This window comes from Glycine soja, chromosome 13, assembly GCF_004193775.1.
Source record: "Glycine soja cultivar W05 chromosome 13, ASM419377v2, whole genome shotgun sequence".
NCBI classification, from domain to species: domain Eukaryota; kingdom Viridiplantae; phylum Streptophyta; class Magnoliopsida; order Fabales; family Fabaceae; genus Glycine; species Glycine soja.
The window spans coordinates 18632583-18653651 of NC_041014.1; the positions used below are offsets into that span (position 1 = coordinate 18632583).

At 29.3% G+C, this 21069-nt stretch overlaps 2 protein-coding genes across 2 annotated transcripts; one reads left to right on the forward strand and one right to left on the reverse strand.

Moving 5' to 3' along the window:
- Positions 1-1503: 1503 nt before the first annotated feature.
- LOC114381094 (UDP-galactose transporter 1) lies at positions 1504-6108 on the forward strand. The gene is made up of 5 exons (XM_028340277.1): positions 1504-1800; positions 3065-3314; positions 3392-3599; positions 4590-4821; positions 5712-6108. Exons 1-5 carry the CDS (start codon positions 1690-1692, stop codon positions 5937-5939), a joined length of 1029 nt encoding a protein of 342 aa, XP_028196078.1. The 5' UTR covers positions 1504-1689; the 3' UTR covers positions 5940-6108.
- Positions 6109-8110: 2002 nt separating this feature from the next.
- Positions 8111-10682, reverse strand: LOC114381320. Its single transcript, XM_028340540.1, has 3 exons — positions 9950-10682; positions 9246-9367; positions 8111-8473 (listed from the first exon to the last, which is right to left on the reverse strand). The coding sequence occupies exons 1-3, from the start codon at positions 10349-10351 to the stop codon at positions 8314-8316; spliced, it is 684 nt and encodes a 227-aa protein (XP_028196341.1). The 5' UTR covers positions 10352-10682; the 3' UTR covers positions 8111-8313.
- Between the last annotated feature and the right edge of the window lie 10387 nt (positions 10683-21069).

Here is a 21069-nt window from a genome sequence, read left to right on the forward strand (position 1 = left end):
TACATCCCAAAATAAAATAAAAAATAATTGTTTGAAAGGGACTAATTTGACTCGCTCTAGAAATATAAAAGAATAATTTAACCTAAATTACATTACATTATATAGACATAAATAATTATATTTATTATAAATATTATAATATATATATATATATATATATTAATTAGGTTTTTGTCTAGTAAGCATTAAAGAATTGTGATGTTATATCACCTTAAAAAAGATTTCCTGTACAACTACAAAAAATAATATTTTCAATTCTTAAAAATATATAATTATTCCAGTTATAGTAATTAGAATTGTTATGATTTTCATTATTTTATCATTCAATTTGGCAACTCGTATATGTTATGATCCAAGCAATATATATTATAATTAAAATTTAATAAATTTTACAAAATTTCTTCTAATTCAATGACATGTGTTTATATTACATACACTAATATCTGTAATTGTTTAATGTCGGTTATTTCCAATTGTATGAAAAGTTCGTTGATTTTTTTTATAATTATCTTAAGAGTTGTCAGTATAGATAATTTATAATAGGTTAATTGTGTAACTTTTTTTATTTTCACCAATCTCTATTGTTGAATTATTACAAAAAATTGTATTTAAAAATTTAAAAGGAGTTTGATAATTCAAATGTACATAATTCATTGGCTTCAAATTATCGAGTATTATCTGTATGATTTTTAAATATTTTTCTTAGAAATTTATCGAAAAGCCCCTAATGTCATTAAATTAACTAGAATTTAAATTTCAACCAAAATAACAGTGCTAAAAAATTGTAAAAAAAAAATTACACTAAGAATGTTAACTATAATATTTAAAATACGCTTTTTAAATTTTCCTACAAGCTCCTAAAGTTGTGTATATAATTACTATTTACCTACAATATCACCTAACAAACCTTTAACCTATAAAATATTTAAAACTAGGAAAACCTTATTGTAAGTTTAGAATAATAATTGTAATAATAATAATAATAATAATAATAATGTTTTTTAGAAATTTATTAGAATTTTTATTTTTGAATTTTTAAGTCAAATGACCAAAATAATACCTCTAATTATCAGTGTATATTCAACCAAAGCCTTTTCAGCTTAGAAAAAAATTAAAAATCATATAATCTATATTTTTAAAATAAAAATATACTACTAAAAATATTTTATTAATGTGAAAATTATTTTTAATGAATTGAGGTGAAATTACCTCGCTACCCGTTATTTAATTAAATCCAAAATTATCCCTAAAACCCTACATGAACAATTCGACCATTCTAATTAAAATAATAACTATTTTAAAAATAATAGCTATTTTTATTTATTAATTTTTATAAATAAAAAGAGGATTTAAATTATTCTATATATAGAAAAATAAGAAAATTAACAAAATCATTTAATTTTTTTTTACGTGGAATGCGTTGGGAGGACAATAGGCATTAGGGAGTACGTGCAAGAGAAAAAAATGGGATTAAATATTTAATTTGACACACAAGCATAATTTCCACTGAAAGAAACATATGAGGAGACAAAGAGAAAAAAACGTAGTGTCCCAAATCACCCAATATTCAGAGTGCAAGAAGGTTCTTCTTCCTTTTTTTCTTCATCGTAAGCCAACACCGATTCGTTTTTCTCTCTCTGCGTGAAAATTCTGAGGTTGTGGAGGCTCCGAAACCATCTGGGTCGGGTGATGGAAGAAGAGGTTATTTGCCAATGGAGCGTGTTTAGATCTCTCTTGGCAATACTTCAATGGTGGGCTTTCAATGTCACTGTCATTATCATCAACAAGTGGATCTTCCAGGTTTCTCTTTGTTATTTCTTTACCCAATTCTTATAATAATTATTCACACTTTTTTATGGTTTCTTCCTCCCCTCTTGTTTGTTCCAAATTCCTTCATAATTATGTCTTTTTTTTCTGATCATTTTATCTAAGATGAGGGCTAGAAACACACTCTTCAACACAGATTGAAAATTAAAAAATCTGGAGAGACTGATTAAATATGATGTGGGACTCATCAAATTTTTGTCATTTTTAATGAACAGAGAGTGAATTTTGTCATTTTTAATGAACAGAGAGTGTGTAACGTTTCTCTTTTATGTAATTTTATTTCAAGACAATGAGGAATGATATTACAAATTTACTATATTATTTTGGATGAGGACCGTTTTAGGAGCTTTATTTGTTTTTGTTTGTTTGCGGGTTTGTATCTGAATATTGTTTATGATCTCTGGAGTTTGGATAAGATCCATCCGTTAGGAATGTAGCATGTTGAAGCCCAAAAACTTGATATAAGGAAATTTCAGAAGCTGCATACCCTTTTTTGTTATAGCATTGTACATCATTCTTGGTCTTTCCATTAAGCTAGGTCCGTTGCAATGTCTAAGGAGTGATTTTGTTTAATGATCAATGTTTTCAATGGTGGATGGTGGAATATTGCGGATGGCCAAAATTCTGCCATATAGACACGTCATTGCGGCCTAAGGTGCTGCCATAGCGGGCCTCCCTTCACAAATAGCCTATGGAGGTTGGCGAAAAATCCGCCCTGTCATTCCGCCATAGCGGCCATGGCACCGCCATTTAACAACACTGTTAATGATATATCGTAGAATTTTGTCTTGAGCCTAATTCAACCCCAAAGCTAGCTAGTATGAGGTGAGGATTGTCTTCCACTTGTATACCTCCTTAGTTTGTTTAGTTGAGCCTTGAGCGCCACAATACACAGTGAAGTAGAACAATGTGTAACCAGAACATATATAGTGTGCCCTTAAAATGAAATAAAATGATCAAGACTGTGTGAGTGTGATTTAGTAGGGACAAATTATATTGTGGCCTAAAAGTTTCTGCAATGACAAAGATGTGTGGAATGAGTTTTTTTTGTTTATATTTGTTAATTGGGAGCTTGCATGATGTTGATCCTCAGATTTTATGTTCTTTTTCCATTTTTAGGAAAAAGGTTCACTCTTCATTGCTCCCTCCACATCTGTTAATTTCTCAATTTTTATGGATTGTAACAAATCCTTTAAATTTAAGTTTTTTTTTTTTTTTTTTAATTTCGCTTTTGCAGAAATTGGATTTCAAGTTTCCACTGTCGGTATCATGCATCCACTTTATCTGCTCAGCCATTGGAGGATATGTGGTGATTAAGGTGCTGAAGCTTAAACCACTGATAACTGTTGACCCTGAAGACCGCTGGAGAAGAATCTTTCCTATGTCATTTGTGTTCTGTATTAACATTGTGCTAGGGAATGTGAGCCTAAGATACATACCGGTTTCTTTTATGCAGACAATAAAATCATTCACCCCTGCAACAACAGGCAAGATTCATTAGTTGGTTCTGCTTTATGTTGTGATTTGAAGGACATTTTCATCTGATCTTGGTGAAATTCCGCAGTTGTTTTGCAATGGCTAGTTTGGAGGAAATATTTTGACTGGCGTATTTGGGCTTCTCTTATACCCATTGTTGGAGGGATTCTTCTCACATCTGTTACAGAGCTTAGCTTTAATGCATTTGGGTTTTGTGCTGCCTTACTTGGCTGTTTGGCTACATCTACAAAGACTATCCTTGCAGAGTCTCTGTTGCATGGATACAAATTTGATAGGTGCAAACTTTTTATGCCTTAGTCAATATTTTCTGGATTTTATAAAAAAAAAATGTTAGTCAATATTTATATACATTTTTCATTCAAACACCTTAAAGTCCAAAACCCGTGTCCCTTAAAGACCTATATCCCAACCAATGAACTTTTGATTACCTGATCTAATGGATTACAAAATATGTTGGATGATTCATTATCTGTCCAACAAGAAATGGTGATCCAATCCAACCAAATGATTAGTTTTTAATTTTTCTTAACATGATAGATTGATTGGATTTATACATGGATGGATTAGATGGTTATGAGTAATTGAATATGATTGTAATTGTTATCAATGAGGTTAATAGTGTCATGAGGTTATTGAAATGTCTTATGGTGATTAACTTTGTCTCAAAAGTGGTTAATAGTGTCCTGAGGTTATTGACTGTCATATGTGGTTAACTACATGGGTTTGGGTAGACGTTGGGTGTACATAACTCAGTGGGAGGACTTTCTTCATTATTCATTGATAATGCTTTCATCATCTTTTCTCCAATTATTGTATCCTAAATGGACTAATATTTGGAACATTCTCTTAATTCCTTGATTGAAAAAATAAGAGATTTATGCTACATGTGGATCTTGCTTTATAGCCTCTTTTTGTGTCAATTAGCTTCCAAAGGTTTCAATCAAATACCTGGAGTATGAAAATCTTTCCCATTGTAGTTACTAGATAGATTGTCTCTGTTGTAACATCTATGAGTACATTTCAGATCAAAATCCCCTCACGTATTTTTTTCTTGCATCTTATTTTATCCATTAATTTTAAAAGAAAAAGGAAAGTGTTGCTGCTGGGTAAGTGGTGATATTTACCATTCCCTTTTTTACCTGATTTTGCCTTAGCTTTGCTATACCTTCTTTTATTCTGTTCTTGTGTACATTCTGATTCTCCACATTGTTGTGGCATCATTTTTCTGCAGTACATATGCTAATTGCTCTTTTTTGTACTTTTAGCATAAACACCGTTTATTACATGGCCCCTTTTGCAACCATGATCTTGGCAATACCAGCTTTGTTACTTGAAGGCAATGGAGTTCTTGAGTGGCTAAGTACTCATCCATATCCTTGGTCAGCTCTGATCATCATTTTCAGCTCAGGAGTTTTGGCGTTTTGCCTTAACTTCTCCATTTTTTATGTGATTCATTCCACCACTGCTGTAACATTTAATGTTGCTGGAAACCTTAAGGTGAGTTCTATCAGGCTGAAATGAATCAAATGCTTCAAGCTACTATATTAGTTGGTCTTTCGTGTTCATGATTTTGTTTTCAGTTGGTTCATTCATGTATTGAGTCTCTCGAAGCCCATCCTATCAAATAACTGGAGAAATTGTAGCCACATTGTCATTGTTCCTTGAAAATGCACTTTTTGTGTTACTTTCTGCCTTATAGATCCCTTACTCCATAGTTTCATATAATCTGTTGAATTCTACACTTCAACATTGCATGTAAATCACCAGTGTACTGATTGGTCTGAAAGAAGGAAGGAAGGGGAGGGATTCCTTGTTTGGTTTGCAAGAAAAACAAAATAATACCCTTGCAAGTAGATAAAAAATAAAACTATTAATCTTTAGTATTCAAACTAAGTATAATTTTGTAGCATAGTCCAAAAAGTTTAAAGATTTTTCCTCCTCTGCAGACCTCCCCTCCCCCCAATATTGGAGGGGTGACAAAAATGGAAGAAGAGGAATTTTGGCTATTTTAAGGTGGCGCTTGATTTGAGTGTTTATTTTCTGTTTTCATTTTCAAGATTTAGAAAACAAGTTTATTTTGATTTACAAAGCAAACATTTATCATGTTGCCACCACATTTTCACTTCAAAAAATGCTGAAATTGAAAACGTTGATTTGTTGTTTTCAATTTTGGGCATGTTTTTGAAAATATTTTCAGAGAAAATGTTTTTAAAATTTTAAGCATCACTCTTGTTTTCTGTTTTCTTTGAAATTGAAAACAGAAAGCACTCAAATCAAGCGCCACCTTATTTGCCTCCCCTTTTATCTTCCTTCTCCTTATTCTCCCTTCTCCCTAGTTAGCACGCACTTTCCGATTGACAATAATGATCAAGCTTTTTTTTGTGTAGGTTGCTGTTGCTGTCCTTGTTTCTTGGCTAATTTTTAGGAACCCCATATCATATTTAAATTCTGTTGGATGTGCCGTGACACTTGTTGGATGTACATTCTATGGTTATGTGAGGCATATGCTCTCCCAACAGCCACCAGTTCCAGGAACTCCTCGTACACCAAGGACTCCTAGGAGTAAGATGGAGTTGCTTCCACTTGTAAATGACAAATTAGATGATAAGGTCTAATAATAATTAATTGGTTTAGTTTAGGCTACAAATGAATGAGGTTTCTGCCGTTTGTAAAGGCAGTGATAGCTAAATGGTATACAAGTTACTATAAAAGTAAAGTGACTTTGATTATTTTGTTCCGTTAGATTTTCCACAGTTTTTAATACATAGTTCTTTTTTGAAGCCCTTTATCTTGCCCCTTTTTTTTTGGTCTGGCTTAATAATGATGCCTTGATTTCAGTGTAATTTTTATATCTCCATTTTCTAGTTTAAGATATGATGTGGTTGCAGCAGCATACATGCGGTGATAGGGGATACATGATAAGTGATAGTTGATAGTTAATAGTTGGTTACGGAAACAAACATAATTTGTTAGTTAAAAATTAAAATGAAATTATTTAGACTTAATTATAATTTTGATTCGTTTTGTGATTATGCTTTTTAGTTTTTGTGAATTTGATTATCATTATTTTGATTGTATAATTTTGATTCATTTGTTAACTTTACATTCAGTATTTAATAGAAATGCTGATATGTGCATTAGAGTACTACATCGATATGGATGTTAAATCAATACAAATTAAGAGGGTGTTTGGTTTGACTGTTTTCTATTTTCATTTTCACTGGAAATAGAAAATGGTAATGAAAATGCATTTGATTAGATTTTTTAAAAGATTTTCAGTGAAAATATTTTCTCAAACGAACTAAAAATTGAGGTTTTCAATGTTTTCAGTTGAAACCAACAACTCATTTTAGATAAAATGAAAATGTGATGACAAGAAATGTAATTTTAAACAAATCTAAAAATATATTTTCTTTTGAAAACGCATTTTTAGTATTTTTATTTCTTGAAAGCAGAAAACAAGAAGTCAAATCAAACATGTTTTCAGAATTCTAATTTTTTAAAAATAAACAGTTTTCAAAAAATGAAAATATAAATCAAACATACCCTAAAATTACACAATTAAAAAATAGGAACTAAGTTCATGAAAATGGGCGGGGGTAGGGGAAGAAGGCCAAAATTAAGTCAATTAAAGATTGTCACACCATAACTGTTGTTTAATATTTGTTACTTCAAGTAATTAAATTTATTTAACAAAAAATATTTAAAATGTAGATAACGATTCTTGATCAAAACTTTAGGACAGTGGTTAACATAATTATTTTTGTAAGTCCAAATGAATTGAATGAAAAGGGAATTGAATGGACAAAACTAACGATGTTCCTGTTTGATTTTGAATAAAGGTTAGGTTACTTGGTCGCTAGTATTCAACACTAATAAAGTGTGCAACTGTTTGACATGTGGGATTCACAAAAGAAACAAAAAATGACATTTATTGCCATTGAATTATTTTGCTATAAAGGTAACAATGAAGATTAACTCTCGATATCTGTAACCACTTAATCCGAGTATCTTTTACCAACACTAACTTAATCCTAAGAACGTCATTGACTATGTGTTGATATCATATGTAGAGAGTTATATAAGTTTAAGGCTTGTGGGGATATGAACACTTAGGAGTTTAAGATTTTAATTACGATCATACCAAATAATTCTTTTTTACAAATTGTAATATATTATAAATTTATTAGCTTTTATAATTGTTTTAAAAGTTGAACTAAGAATAATTTTTATTAGTTGATTGTATAAGAATTTTTAAACAGAAAAGACATGCCTGATAAACTCTATAAAATACTTAGTTATGGAGGCTACCTCATTATGAAATGAACTAACCATTTAATTACTAAGAGAAATAAGAAAAAAAGAGGAAAAAAATGGATTGGATCCTATTTTTTTTAACAAAAACTAACATTTGCCAATAACTTTTTTTTTTTTACTAGAAGTATCTTATTGGGTTTTGTTTGTTACTGAGTTGTTACTACTTACTACTATTACTAAAAAATGGTTACCACCTACTACTATTTCAGTATTTCTAAACGTGTCGTGTTACACTTACCAAAAGAAAAAAAAAAGTGCTGGAATTTAATGCTCATGTAAATAAATGATTTCTTCTACCTCCTGCAATGTGGTCCTTCATCTATAAGTGGTGGTGGTCCGTGCTATATATGATGTCACCGAAATGTTATTTTTTCAACCTTTCTCTCTACACCGTACATTTAAATTTCAAACGGTGAAGAAATCATCTACACTAAAAAAAAACACTGAAACAAGTTATTGGTCACAATCATGTTTCATCTATCACATAATCAGATAGTATATAATTAAATTGATGCCACCGAGTCATATCATGAGTACAATGACAAAGTAGTTAGAACTAGAACAGGAGTTACATATTATTATTATTGTGTTAATTAATTTTCCCATTTGACCCTTTTTTTTTTGTTTGAGATCCTAACTATAGCTGGTAACTAGAGTTAAGAACTCAAGATTTTAAGCCAGTAACCAGAAGTTCTTCTGCCACCTTGTGCTGATGAGGTAGCCATTGTTGCCTTGGCTTCTCTTCCTTACTCCTACTGTCAAGCATTCTGCATTGTTGATGCAGTGCTCAGCAAACTCCTCCGAGCTGCTGATACTGTTTCTTCCACACAGACTGCAGAAATTAATGAATTGAACTTCAAATAGTGAACTCGTTTTAAAGCAAATGTTAAGTAGTTTTAAATTTTAGATAAATTAGTTTAGATATGCTCCCATAAAATTTGATAACTTTATCATATCCTTCTTATTTTCTTGGTTGCATTATCATGTAGTACTGATTAAGTAACATGTTAATCATACAGTATATAAATCAATAATTTAATTAGATGTAAAATAATTATTCTAAAAAATATGTCTAAAGTAATTTTTATTAGATTCTAATATAGATTGGTAATGTAAAGATTTTTAGGACAAAAATACATGAAATTAAACTATATTGGCTGCTCTAGATTAGTCGGTGCATTGTAAAAAAAAAGGTCGATGAAGGTAGAGTATAGAATAATGGTTAACTGAGAAACAGCAATTAAAATTGTGATGAAGTACATGTAAATATATAATACAGTAGATCATAAAGTTATCAAAATCTTAATTATTTTTTAATCATCATAATTAAGACTTTGGCTACTGGTGTAGCTCTCAATATATTCTGGCAAACTTCATTTTTTACTAGTTATAAGACCAATCCTTCTCTAAAAAAAAAAGTTACAAGACCAATCTTCAAAGGCTAAATCAAAATCTTAATTATTTACTTCTCAATTAACAGTTATCACTCTGCATTTTACCGCATAAAGTGCAAAGAGCCAAATTAGAAAAAGAAAAAGGAGTTTCAAGGTTTGTGAATTGAGATTGAAGGTTGGAAAATTGCATTGAAATGATGAGAATCCTACCAGCTAAGAAGAGAAGAGGGCTTCTTTTGGCCCAATACCAAGACAGAAACCTCCAGCTTCTTCACTTGGTTCATCACTGTGGCCAGTTTTGGTCCTTGGATTACAAGTGCTTCCACTTCCACCTATGTTACACCAAGATAGTATCAGTAAATTTAACTTTTATTTTTTTAATAAGGAATGTACAATGAAAAGCTGAAGAAGCATCAGAGCATTCTCATGATTTCTTTCTGAAAAGTGAAAATAAAAAGATTGGAATAATACAGGAATCTCAGACCCCTTTTGCCCTCTAAAGGAGAGAAAAAGTTTTGAACAAACATCATGGGCAAAAGAAATATACTTAGTTCTTTTAAATAATGTAAAAGAGAAAAAAGTAAGGAACTTCTTAACTTAGAATTCAAGATCTACCAAACACAATGTGTCAGTGTCCACCCCTCACATCAATTAATCCAAGGAAAGAAAAATGAAAGAAATGACATAGGCTAATAAGTTCTCCATCCTTAACCTTAAGAAATGAAATTCAAGATTCAAAGAGTAATATGTTACTAATTAGTATGATTAAGAGTTTGTTTGGATATAAAGGCAGAAGTGCTTTCAAAGTTTTTCTACTGAAAAAAAAAACTCTAGATTTTTAGTAGAGAAAATCCCAAAAGCAATTATGATTAGTATCCAAATAGGCCGTAATTGACTATGATTCAGGACTTTACCTCTGGCTTGCAATCTTTGCAAAGTGAACCAAGATGATTGACAAGATAGGTAGAGCTAGAAGATTCAGAACCCCTATGAGTCGGAACAACATGAAGCAAAGTGAGCAAATCACCCTTATTAGCTACATGAGTGAGTGCCCACATCATTGCATGCTCAGAATGAGAAGTGTGATCCACCACCACCATCACTCTCTTCTTCCCCATCATCACTCCATTATTGTCCTCATTCCCATACATAGCAAAACCTTCCAGTTGGCTCAAACTTGCTTCATACCCTTCAATGCTCCCTCCTCCAACACTACTATACTTGTCCTTCCCACTCCACCTACTTGATGTTGATTTCCAAGCCTCCTTCACACTCAATTGCTTCATCAATGACCCTGAAGCTGAACTTTGTTGCATTGTGTTTTTCACACCCCCTTTGGCTTATATATCCCAAAAAGAAAAAACTACAAAAAAAAAAAAGCTCACTCTTTTACACTCTCTGAGAAGTGATGGAACAAGAGAGGGATTGTAGGGCGATAGAGTGTATCAGAGGTTATTGTTATTGTTATTGTCGAAGAGATACAAATAAAAAGGGGTTGGTTTTGGGGTTGTTAACTTTTGTGCAGAGTGAAGAAGTGTGTCACGGGAATCACTGGCTAGTTGTGGCTTTACTCTACCCATGATGTTGTAGTCTCATTGATGATGAAAGATAGGATTTCTGAACCATCATTTCTCCACCTATTCTGATTCAGATTCTTTTGTACTTTAGTAAATCATTAGTTTAACATCTTGTGTCATAATAAAACTAATCACTCATAATAAGCATTTCTTTTACATGATGATAATATATAAAACTAATTACCCTCAAACCATATGGGTTGCCTCATGCCACATGAGGCACATGATGTAAAGTGGTCCATCTTTAGAGAAATAAGAATAAGAAAATCGACAGAACTAAATGTCATGAGATAGATCTGTAAATTTGGAGATTCCCATAGAAGAATATGGTTGCGAGAAATCATGGGCTAATGAATGGGTTTAAGAACAACTTTTGCATGCATACTCATCTTACATTGTCACATCAATGTATTAAGAGTTGGAATAAACATAAATCTAAATTATAAGATAATAGTTTCTCCTAGTAATTGTTATTGAATTTATAATAAAGTTTAATTACTTATTTCGTTTTTAATTCTCTTTTAGTATATGTAATTTGAAAATTATTTTTTTAAGTCCTTATAATTTATATTTTAATTCATTTTTAATTTCATTATCAAAATATGAATAATATTATAAATTACAATTAATTATAAAAAATATTAATAAGTAATTCGTAACTAATTTATTGCAAGATAATTTGTAATAAAAAATAGTTGATAATTTATAACTAATTTATAGTTAATTATTTTTATATTTTTTTATAAAAACTAAAAAATAATTAAAATATAAATTATAAGAACTAAAAAGATCACTTTCAAATTATAGGAACTAAAAGATAATTAAAATATAAATTAATAGGACTAAAAAATCACTTTTAAACTATAAAAATTAAAAAAGAATTAAAATTTAAATTATAGACACTAAAAACCACTTTAAAATTATATAAATTAAAAAATATGAATAATAAAAGTATAGAGAAGTAATTTACCATTTTAATAATTATCATATTATTGTAGATATCTAATCCTACAAATTACACGCTCAAAATGTATAATTCTCGGTACGAGAAATATGTATTACATATTCTAATCCATTAGTGACATGATACAATTAAAATATATAAATAAAAAAAATAACTTTGACCTTATAAACCAATATATAACATCACCAGTTCTCAATGGTCAGACAATCCATAAAGGCCCTAACGTATTTTTTTATCCGTAATGAAAATGGTATTTAATAATATAACATTTACTCTCTATTCAACCATAGTTATATCCTTAATAAAGACCATAACTTATGACAATAGTAATCAGTAACAATTTGATATAATAAAAAATACTAGTATTATTTATTTATTTGGATGTTAAGAATGGAAATCATGGAGATGTGTCAGAAATCAAAATTGGGGCCCCTTGTGAACTCAACTGGGTCTTGTTTTGTTTTGTTTTTGGTGCGCATAGAAGTCACAAGGTGGTAATTGCAAATAATTGCTCCGGGTGGCTCGCCGAACCAACCAACTACACTAACAATTAACAAAGAAAACAACCATTCAATTTTAACCTTTCTGATTTCTGAACCCTGTTTTCCTTTTCACGCATTCACAGTGACCAGTCTATGCTGCATGTATAGACTCAGATTTCAGATAACAGTGCACAGTTAACTCTTCCATTCTTGCTTTCCAAATTGTGCTTTATAGTTTATATATAAGCTGAGGCAAAATTGCATTTACCTTTCTCCTGAGATCTTTCTTGGATAACATGGTTAAATAGTCAAATTGATTCTAAAATGTAATGATGATAAATTGGTATTTAAAAAATAAAAAATATAAATTTAATTTGTAAATATGTAAAAAAAAATATAATAATTAGTCATACAGTTAAATTTATGAAACCATTTTATAATTAAGTTGTGATGTTCAAGAACTAATTTGATAATAAAATATGATTTTTAGAACCAATTTATCACAAATACATGTATTCTTTTATGCCCTTTAATATAAGTGCGTGCTTGCTTCAGTTTTTATTTTTTATTTTAAATTTATAAAACTGTCATATTTTTCACTTTATTTTCTATTTTCAAAGATTTATATACAAGAAAATAATTATTCTCACTATTTCCCTTAAAATATTTAAAAATAAGAAATAAATTAAAAACAAAGTGACACTATTACAAAACAGACATTTAACATCAGTTTTAAACTGAAGTTAAAAGTCAAGAACTCTCAACATCAATTTTAAAATCAATGCGAAAAACACATTTCTATATCGGGGGAATGTTTCCTTCCACAAATCTTCCTACACAATCTAAATTGACATACATCATCTTTCATTAGTAAAACACAATGCAAATACGAAAAAGAAAAAAAAAAACCTAAACACATATAATATAACTGCTTCGAAGTATAGCTAACTAAAGCTAGACACAAAAACAAAGGGAAAATGAAATGCCAAATCAATATTTTCTCCTTAATAAACAAAACGACTGCGTTTCATTCCATTCTTCACAATGTTTCTTGTTCAGCGCATATAGTTAAAGAAAATAGTTCAAATTGAAATAAAAAAATTGAATGGTGATGGAAAAGTGTTAATTAAACTAACCAAGTTGTGCTTGTCTTTGAAGTACTCAGATTTGGATTGAGGCTTTGAGGTCTTGGCTTGTTTAGCTTGAGGTTGAGCTTTGGTCATGTTATCTTCGGGTGCGTCATGTTTGACTTCTTGATCCTGCTTCGTCTTTCTCTTAGCTCCTCTTCTCATTGTGCTCCCTAGAGCCAAACAAGGAAGAAAGTGACAACATAGGGACTTGAGGCACAAGCAAAGGGGTTTGAGGGGGTTTCAAGAGAAAAATGGTTAAGAGAACTTCAAGTGAATTTGAGTGACAAAGTACTCACTCAATTTTTTAAAATTGGATGTTAATATCGATTTTTCTAAAACTGATTTTAACGATAACATTTTATTTGCAAAAATATTATCACACATTTTATTACATCGATTTTTATCAAAATTAATGTTAACAAGGAGATGTTAAAACCTATTTTAATAGTAGTGTGAAAATTTTATAAATTAAAAATGAAAACCGAAGTAAATACTAAATCGATCCCAAGCTTTTATGATGTTGATTGTTTTTTTTCTTTCAAGAATTACGTTTATTGTTGATATAAAACTTAAACTCCAATTAAACCCAATATAAAAAGTGCTTTAAAAAAACTAAAATTAAAATATAGTGAAGTGAATGTACTGGCTGGCTGGTTGGCTGTTAGACTTAATTAAAGAAGGATCATGCGAGACAGTGGTAGGGCATATTAATATTACCAGAACTTATAGACCATCAATCAATTGCCCAATTCATAACTATTTATAGTTTATTTTGTATTTAAGTACATTGAACAACCAAAGGTATTGTATATGACTATAAGCGTGTATAATTTGTGCGGAAATAACGTACACGTATACATGGATCTGCATGCAGGTACACTGCTTTTAATTTTCTTAATTGCAATGGCCCTGTCCTGGGGTACAATCCAATTATTAACACTGGCCCTATGGACTTGATTTTTAATGCAAACTTTTCTTTTTTTGAGATAAGGAGATGCTAGGAAATACAGTAGTATATATGAATTTGGAGCCATTTGCTCCATCATGCATCCCACTATCAAAATATTTTACATGCATCAAACATTACATGAGAGAGAGTCAAATTTAAGTTTTTCTTTTAATAAAAATGTTGTTTTTGACGTGTTTGAATATTTAAGACATGAATATGAGAGGTAGTGGAATAGAGAAATAAATATTAATTAAAAATGTTGGTATACTAAGTTTTCTTATGATGCTTCTCGTCATTTATTATTAAACTAGGTGTGGACTCATGCTGTTGTACGGATTTTTTTTTTTAAATCAAAGTAAAAAATTTTGTTAAGAAAAAAGTGGGAAACGATAATTTTTATCGTTTAACAACTAATACGTGACAAGGTGCTGGATAATTTTTATAAGTATATAAATATATATTGAAGATTCCACATTAAAATTTCCACTTAACTGTTATTAATTCTCACAATTTAACAAAATACACTCTAAATAGAAATAATCACAAAATTCTCAACTATGTAATGATATACACACATATAGTTCTCATAAAAAAATACACATATAGTTAGAACATATATCATACTTCATTGAATACAAAATTTTGATGGATGTTTTGAATAAATATTTTTAAGAATCGATAATTAAGATCTAAACCGGAAATTACCACTATCTCTAAAATTAATGACGCTTCTTGTCATTAATTTTACCATGGCCCATGTGGAGTGTCAAAGACGTGAATGTCCATTTTGTAAGGAAGAGATTATTGTTGACAAGGGACTAATTCAACAAGTCATTTTGGTACACAACCAATAATCAAATTAAATTTGTACCTTACTAAATTAACTGAGCAAATTCATAAAAGATTATTGTTAAGCTCAAGTAGAACCAACACATCATATACTAGCTTTCTTATTCTTATCTTAATACAAATGATTTTATGACACATGGATGATGGAAATTGATAGGAGCAAGCACATCACTCTGATTTAATTTAAGTGACAAAAACAGTTATAAAATAAAATAGCAGAAGAAGTACATGAATAAAATAGCAGAAGTAGATATAAAATACTCCCTCCGTCCCATATTAATTTTGACGTTTCAGAGAAAAAAATTATTTAAAATATATATCATTTTATAAAATTAATGCTGCATTAAATATTTTTTTTAAGATTTACCTTAATTAATATTTAGTGAGAATAGTATATGAAAAGAGTAAATGAATCATTAATTAATAAATAATATATTAAGAAATATAATATTTAATATTTTTTTTAAAAGTTAATAAATTAATTATATTTCTTATTACATGTGTTAAAACCTTAAATATTGTATAATCTGAAACAAAATACACTAAAGAGAAACAAAGACAATCTATAAGCTACCCTGCCCCAACGTTGAAGTCTCTGTCACAGAATTTCCTTCTTAGATTTGATATCCACTTTCTTCCGGCCCCCTCAATCATATTCGCACCTCTCCCTATGCTTTCAACACCCCCTTCTCCCAATGTCATGCTTTCAAGTGTCTAAATCATTATTTTTCTAATGAGCAAGTTTGTTTTTTTTTTTTTTAAAGTGATTTTTTTAAGAACTAGATAAATTTATTTCTTATAAAAAATAAAAAAAAAACTGTTTTTGTTTAAAATAATTTAGACAAATACATAAAAGGGAAAAAAATGCTTATTTCATTAAAAAATATTTTTTAAAAAAATCTTAAACAATCATGTCAATATTTCCACACCAACATCAGTAAATCCTCCGCCGCCGCATATGGATTGCAGTTCTTGAACACTCCAAAGATGGAGGGAAAAAGAGCAACTAAAATTTAAGCAACCAAGATAACCTTAGGGCTTAGGCACAAAAAAATGTAAATCCAAATTTTAGCATTATTTCAATCAGCAATCATCAATAAGTCGTTGATTTGTGTAGAGCTGATATCATTTCCATAGTCCCTGATTCCAGTCTTATATACGAATGAAAGAATTTCATTAAAGATAATTAACTAAATTCATTAACAAAGATTAATTATTAATAAAATTAATAATCATTCCGCATTAATATTATAATGATAAAAAATAAATAAACCAGGACTCATTTCTTACAATATCTAGTACTAAATTAAATAAATAATAATAATTAAAATAAGCTAGATGGTGTTGAATGGAATTTATGAGTAATATTGCCTTTGTTTATTGTTGCTTTTGTGGACCATTATTTTGCTCTCAAGTAAGTCAAAAAAGTTTGTAAGCATAATGAAAGAAACATGCATGAATTTATTGCTGATTTCAATAAATTAAATGACGATATTATGATAGGCAAAATAAGAGAGTTAAAAAAAGATATGCAAAATTACAAAACAGAAAATTTCATTCACTTTAATTACTTAGTTACTGCTTATTATGAAATTGCAAGCGTACAAGAAAACTAGTTAGAGAAAATGTTTTTGTTTTTATAAAATAATTAAAAATATTTTTTGATCAATTTTTTTGTTTTTAAATATTTAAAAATGTAAAATAATAATTTTCTTTTTTTATAATTTTCTTTCTAAATTTAGAAATAAAAAATAAAAATAGCATTCAAGACAGTAGAAAAGTATGACAATGTCTTTAATATAAAAGTATACATATAAAAAATATTATCTTTAGTAAGTGGAATTTGACAATTATAATATAACATGAACCATATACATGTTTTAATTATTCCTAAAAATATCAAAAATATTTTCATTAAATTTTAGTTGTTAATCAAACATGTTTTTTTATTTCTTTTTATAAAATATACCTTAAAATATCATTCCCATTTTTATATTCCTAAGAATATCATTTCCAAAAATCAGAGAAAATAACTTGAAACACCCCCTAGGCCCCTACTAATTTAAACATCAGAGGATAATTACACCTGAACTTGACGTAAAAATTCCTCTAATTAATAACTCATCCAAGATTTTAGCTACTCCAACAAAATATTCTGTCTTCAGACAGACGCAGAATAACACATTTTTAAAGTTGTAAAGAGTTAAAATTTGAGAATATGAAATACTAGCAAGCAAGCTAATATGGAACAAGCATATCCTATAAATTTCATTGAGTATTGAGATGTGAGATCATGAGAATTAATGATCCGAAAGGAAAGATAATACAGACGAATTAGCGTTCAGCGCGCCCAGCATTTTGGCTTCTCGTGAAGTAGTTAAATAACAAATGCATCATAACAATACTATAAGAAAACCACAAACTCTACTGCATGCAATTGCAAACACGGTATTATAATCTCTTTATGAGTGGTGGGTACGTATTTCCCAATATATTCTCCATCTTTTACAAATCTGCAACTGTTTTCACCATTTGTTTAACTTTCCTTATCTTTATATTAGAGATTTGGCTTTTAAACTAAGAGGAGTACTGCTGTTATTGATTAAAAAACTAACAGTTATAATTATAACTAATATCTTTTAAACTTGTCATACATGCACGTAGTTAATTTGTATTACAACTAATATTTTAACTTTTATAGTTTACAGAATAAATACTTTTTTTTCCCCATGTTTTGGTACGTAAAAAGTCTTCCTATATTATATATGTACGAATTGAAGTTAAGGATGATTTCATCCTCCTCTTCCAACTTAACTCATTGAGACATTAAATTGCATATCTAATGATTTTTTATTTGCATATCTAATGATTTGGTACATATCCTTCATTGCATATCTAATGATTTTTTTAATTAAATTGATTGACATAATATATTGTAAAAAATAATTCCTATTATGAAAATTGATTTGATTAAAATTATATAGATTTTTGTATAAAATTATTTATGTGAATTGTGTTCGGTTTAGAGGAAGACAAAATTTGGCCAAATAATATTTTGTACATGTGATGATAAATGTGTGACAATTATAAGATATTTTCATGTGAATAATAGTCGGTCCAAAGAAAAGCTATTATTTGATAGAATTTATTATCAACATTTGATCATTGCATTGAGAGTACCAATTACAAATTAATTTCTTTATCCCAATTGTGCTAGGTATCTTGTGATGAGCCCGTTCTGTAAAATATTTGCATTTTTTGTTATATATATTTTTATATAACTAAATTATATGTGAAAGTTATGTGATTTTAAAACCTCTCATTTATTATATTAAATTGTCTTGCATTTTTTGGTTAAATTGATTGAAACAACATGTTGTCAAAGTAACCTTTGTTGTGTAAGTTGATTTGATTGAATTTACATAGATGTTACATGGAATTACTCATGTGAATTGTGTTCGGTCCAAAGGAAGACACAATTTGGCAGAATAATTACATATTTGTGATGGTAAACATGTGGCGATTATAAAGTGTGATTTCCAATGTGAATAATAAATGTTCAAAGACAATCATTATTTGATCAGAGTAATCATCATATAAGTTTTCCATTTGAGCGATGAAGTGTCCAAAGACAATCATTGTTTGACAAGATTTATCACCAATGTTTGATCGATGTGTTGAGAGTACCACTTTCAGTTAGTCTTTTTCAATCCAAAGATTGAGGATTGATGGTGCGCTAAGTATCTTGTTTGGGTCTTGAAATTTACCATAAAGATTATTTTTGCATTGTATGTTTATTTTTTTTTCTTTAATTGTTGTTGTTGCTACTACTACGATTTAAAATACTCATATTGTTTGAATCCCAAAGCTACATGTATAAAATTTAGAGTTTGAAAGGAGTTAGTTGAGAGTTGAGGATATTGCATAGTTTTTTTTTCTAGAGAAGAAACAAGAGAACATGATAAGGAATTTCCTTGTTGCTTTTGTAGGATGAGGCATATAAAAAAAAGGAAGTCTCATTTACACTATTTAGTGTGTGAAAAATGGTAAACTTCTCATTTTTGTTTGTTTTAAAATTAATTTAGTTTAGTACCGAAAGACGTTAGTGGGTAGACTTTGGTTCTACTACTTAAATAAGCATGTCTATATGATGCAACCTATGGAATCATCCACCAAGTGATAATGAAAGATTCATCTATGTGGACGATGACATCAAGTTGCAATTGAAGCTATAGAAACTTTTATGTTCCTTTAAAAAACTAAATTTCATTTGAATTTGGTTGAGACATATATTGAGTTGTTTATTAAATCAAATTTTATTTCTGATTTGGACAAATTCAATTATTGTTGTTCAATTATAAATAATAAAGTTATTCTCTCTTGCGATTCAAATGTTGCAAGTTATGAGTTCTTTTATGGATATTTGAGTGTTCCTATTGTAAACAATTTTGGGTAGTACAAAACTTAAAATTAAATGAAAATTTCGTTACTTTATAACATAAAGGCCTAAGTCATATCTCTTAATAAAGAATTTGGATGCTTGTGTTATAGGAAATTTTGAATCCTTTATATTGGTTGAACCTTATAGTCTATATTGAGTATATAAAGGGAAAATAAACAAACAAAAAAGAATTCAAGTGATGAAAGAACTAAGGATGTCTTAGAACTAATACATACATATATTTGTGTTCTATTCCTTACGGGTTCATGGAATGAACAAATGTATTTTATTATGTTCATAGATGATTCCTCTTTATTTAAATTATGAGAAATTTTGGCCTTTAGACATTTAGTCTTTCAAAGCTGAAGTTGAACTTCAACTAAAAAAAGAAAGAAAATTAAGATTGTCAAATCTGATCGTGGGAAATACTATGATAGATTTGACATAAGGTACAACATTTGGAATCCCCATGTGTTTTTCTTCAATAATTGTGAAATTGTTTTACAATATATAATGTTAGGCAAATCTAGCATGAACAAAGTTGCAGAATGATGAAACTAGACTTGTACAGGTATGGTAAGAAATTTAATTCTTCTCTACCAAAGTCTCTTTGGGGAAAAGACATTAAAGAATGCAATTTATATCCTTTTAGGGTACCAATTAAAGTAGTCACTACCCTATAGGTGTGAGTCGGGAAAATCCCAACATTAGGCATTTGCACATTTGGGGATGTCCAACCGAAGTAATGCATTATAGGCTGCATGGAAGTAAGTTGGACTTAAAGATTATTAGTTACAATTATTTTTTGTTACATTTAAAGCTCTCGCATGTATAAGTTTTGCAATCTCACTTTAAGATCATGTTTGAGACGAGAATGCAAGACTCCTTGAGGAAATTGAGTTTGGAGGGGAAGGAAACATAAAGAGTGTTGTCTTTAAAGAATAACCTATTATTGACAATAGATAAGCCTTTATACTTACCATAGTTCAAGAAAGGAATATGGTAATTACATAATGATGTTACTCCTAACATTATTAAAAAGACAAGACAACACTAAGATTCCTTCTCAAGCACCACTTAAAGTTCAAACTCAATAATCTCAATAAGTGTCATTAAGAAGATAAACTAGAGAAAGGAAAAATATAATTTGATATGATTATCTCATATTTCTTTAAGGACATGAATATGACATTAGGTTGACTGAGAAGGTCTAATTGACGTTAGTCAAGTCATGTTGTGCTTTAACTCTCAAGTGGATTGATGCTATAAATGATGCAATAAAACCGATGGTTGAACATGACATTTGGGTTATCATCAAATTTCTTGAAAGTGTGAAACCCATAAATTATAGATAAATATCTATAGTTGAAAGGGATTCAATGGGTAATATTGATATATATAAAGTTTGTCTTGTTGCCAAAAGTTTTACAAGAAGGAAGACATTGATCATAAAGAGACTTTCTCTCTGATTTCTTAGAAAGACTTTCTTAGGACTATAATGACATTGTAAATCATTTTGATAATTTTTTTGCATAGATGAATGTAAAGATTACGTTTCTAAATGGAAACATTGATGAAACAATTTATATGGTGCAACCAGAAAACCTTGTTTAAGATGATCTAAAGTCTATGGTATACAAAC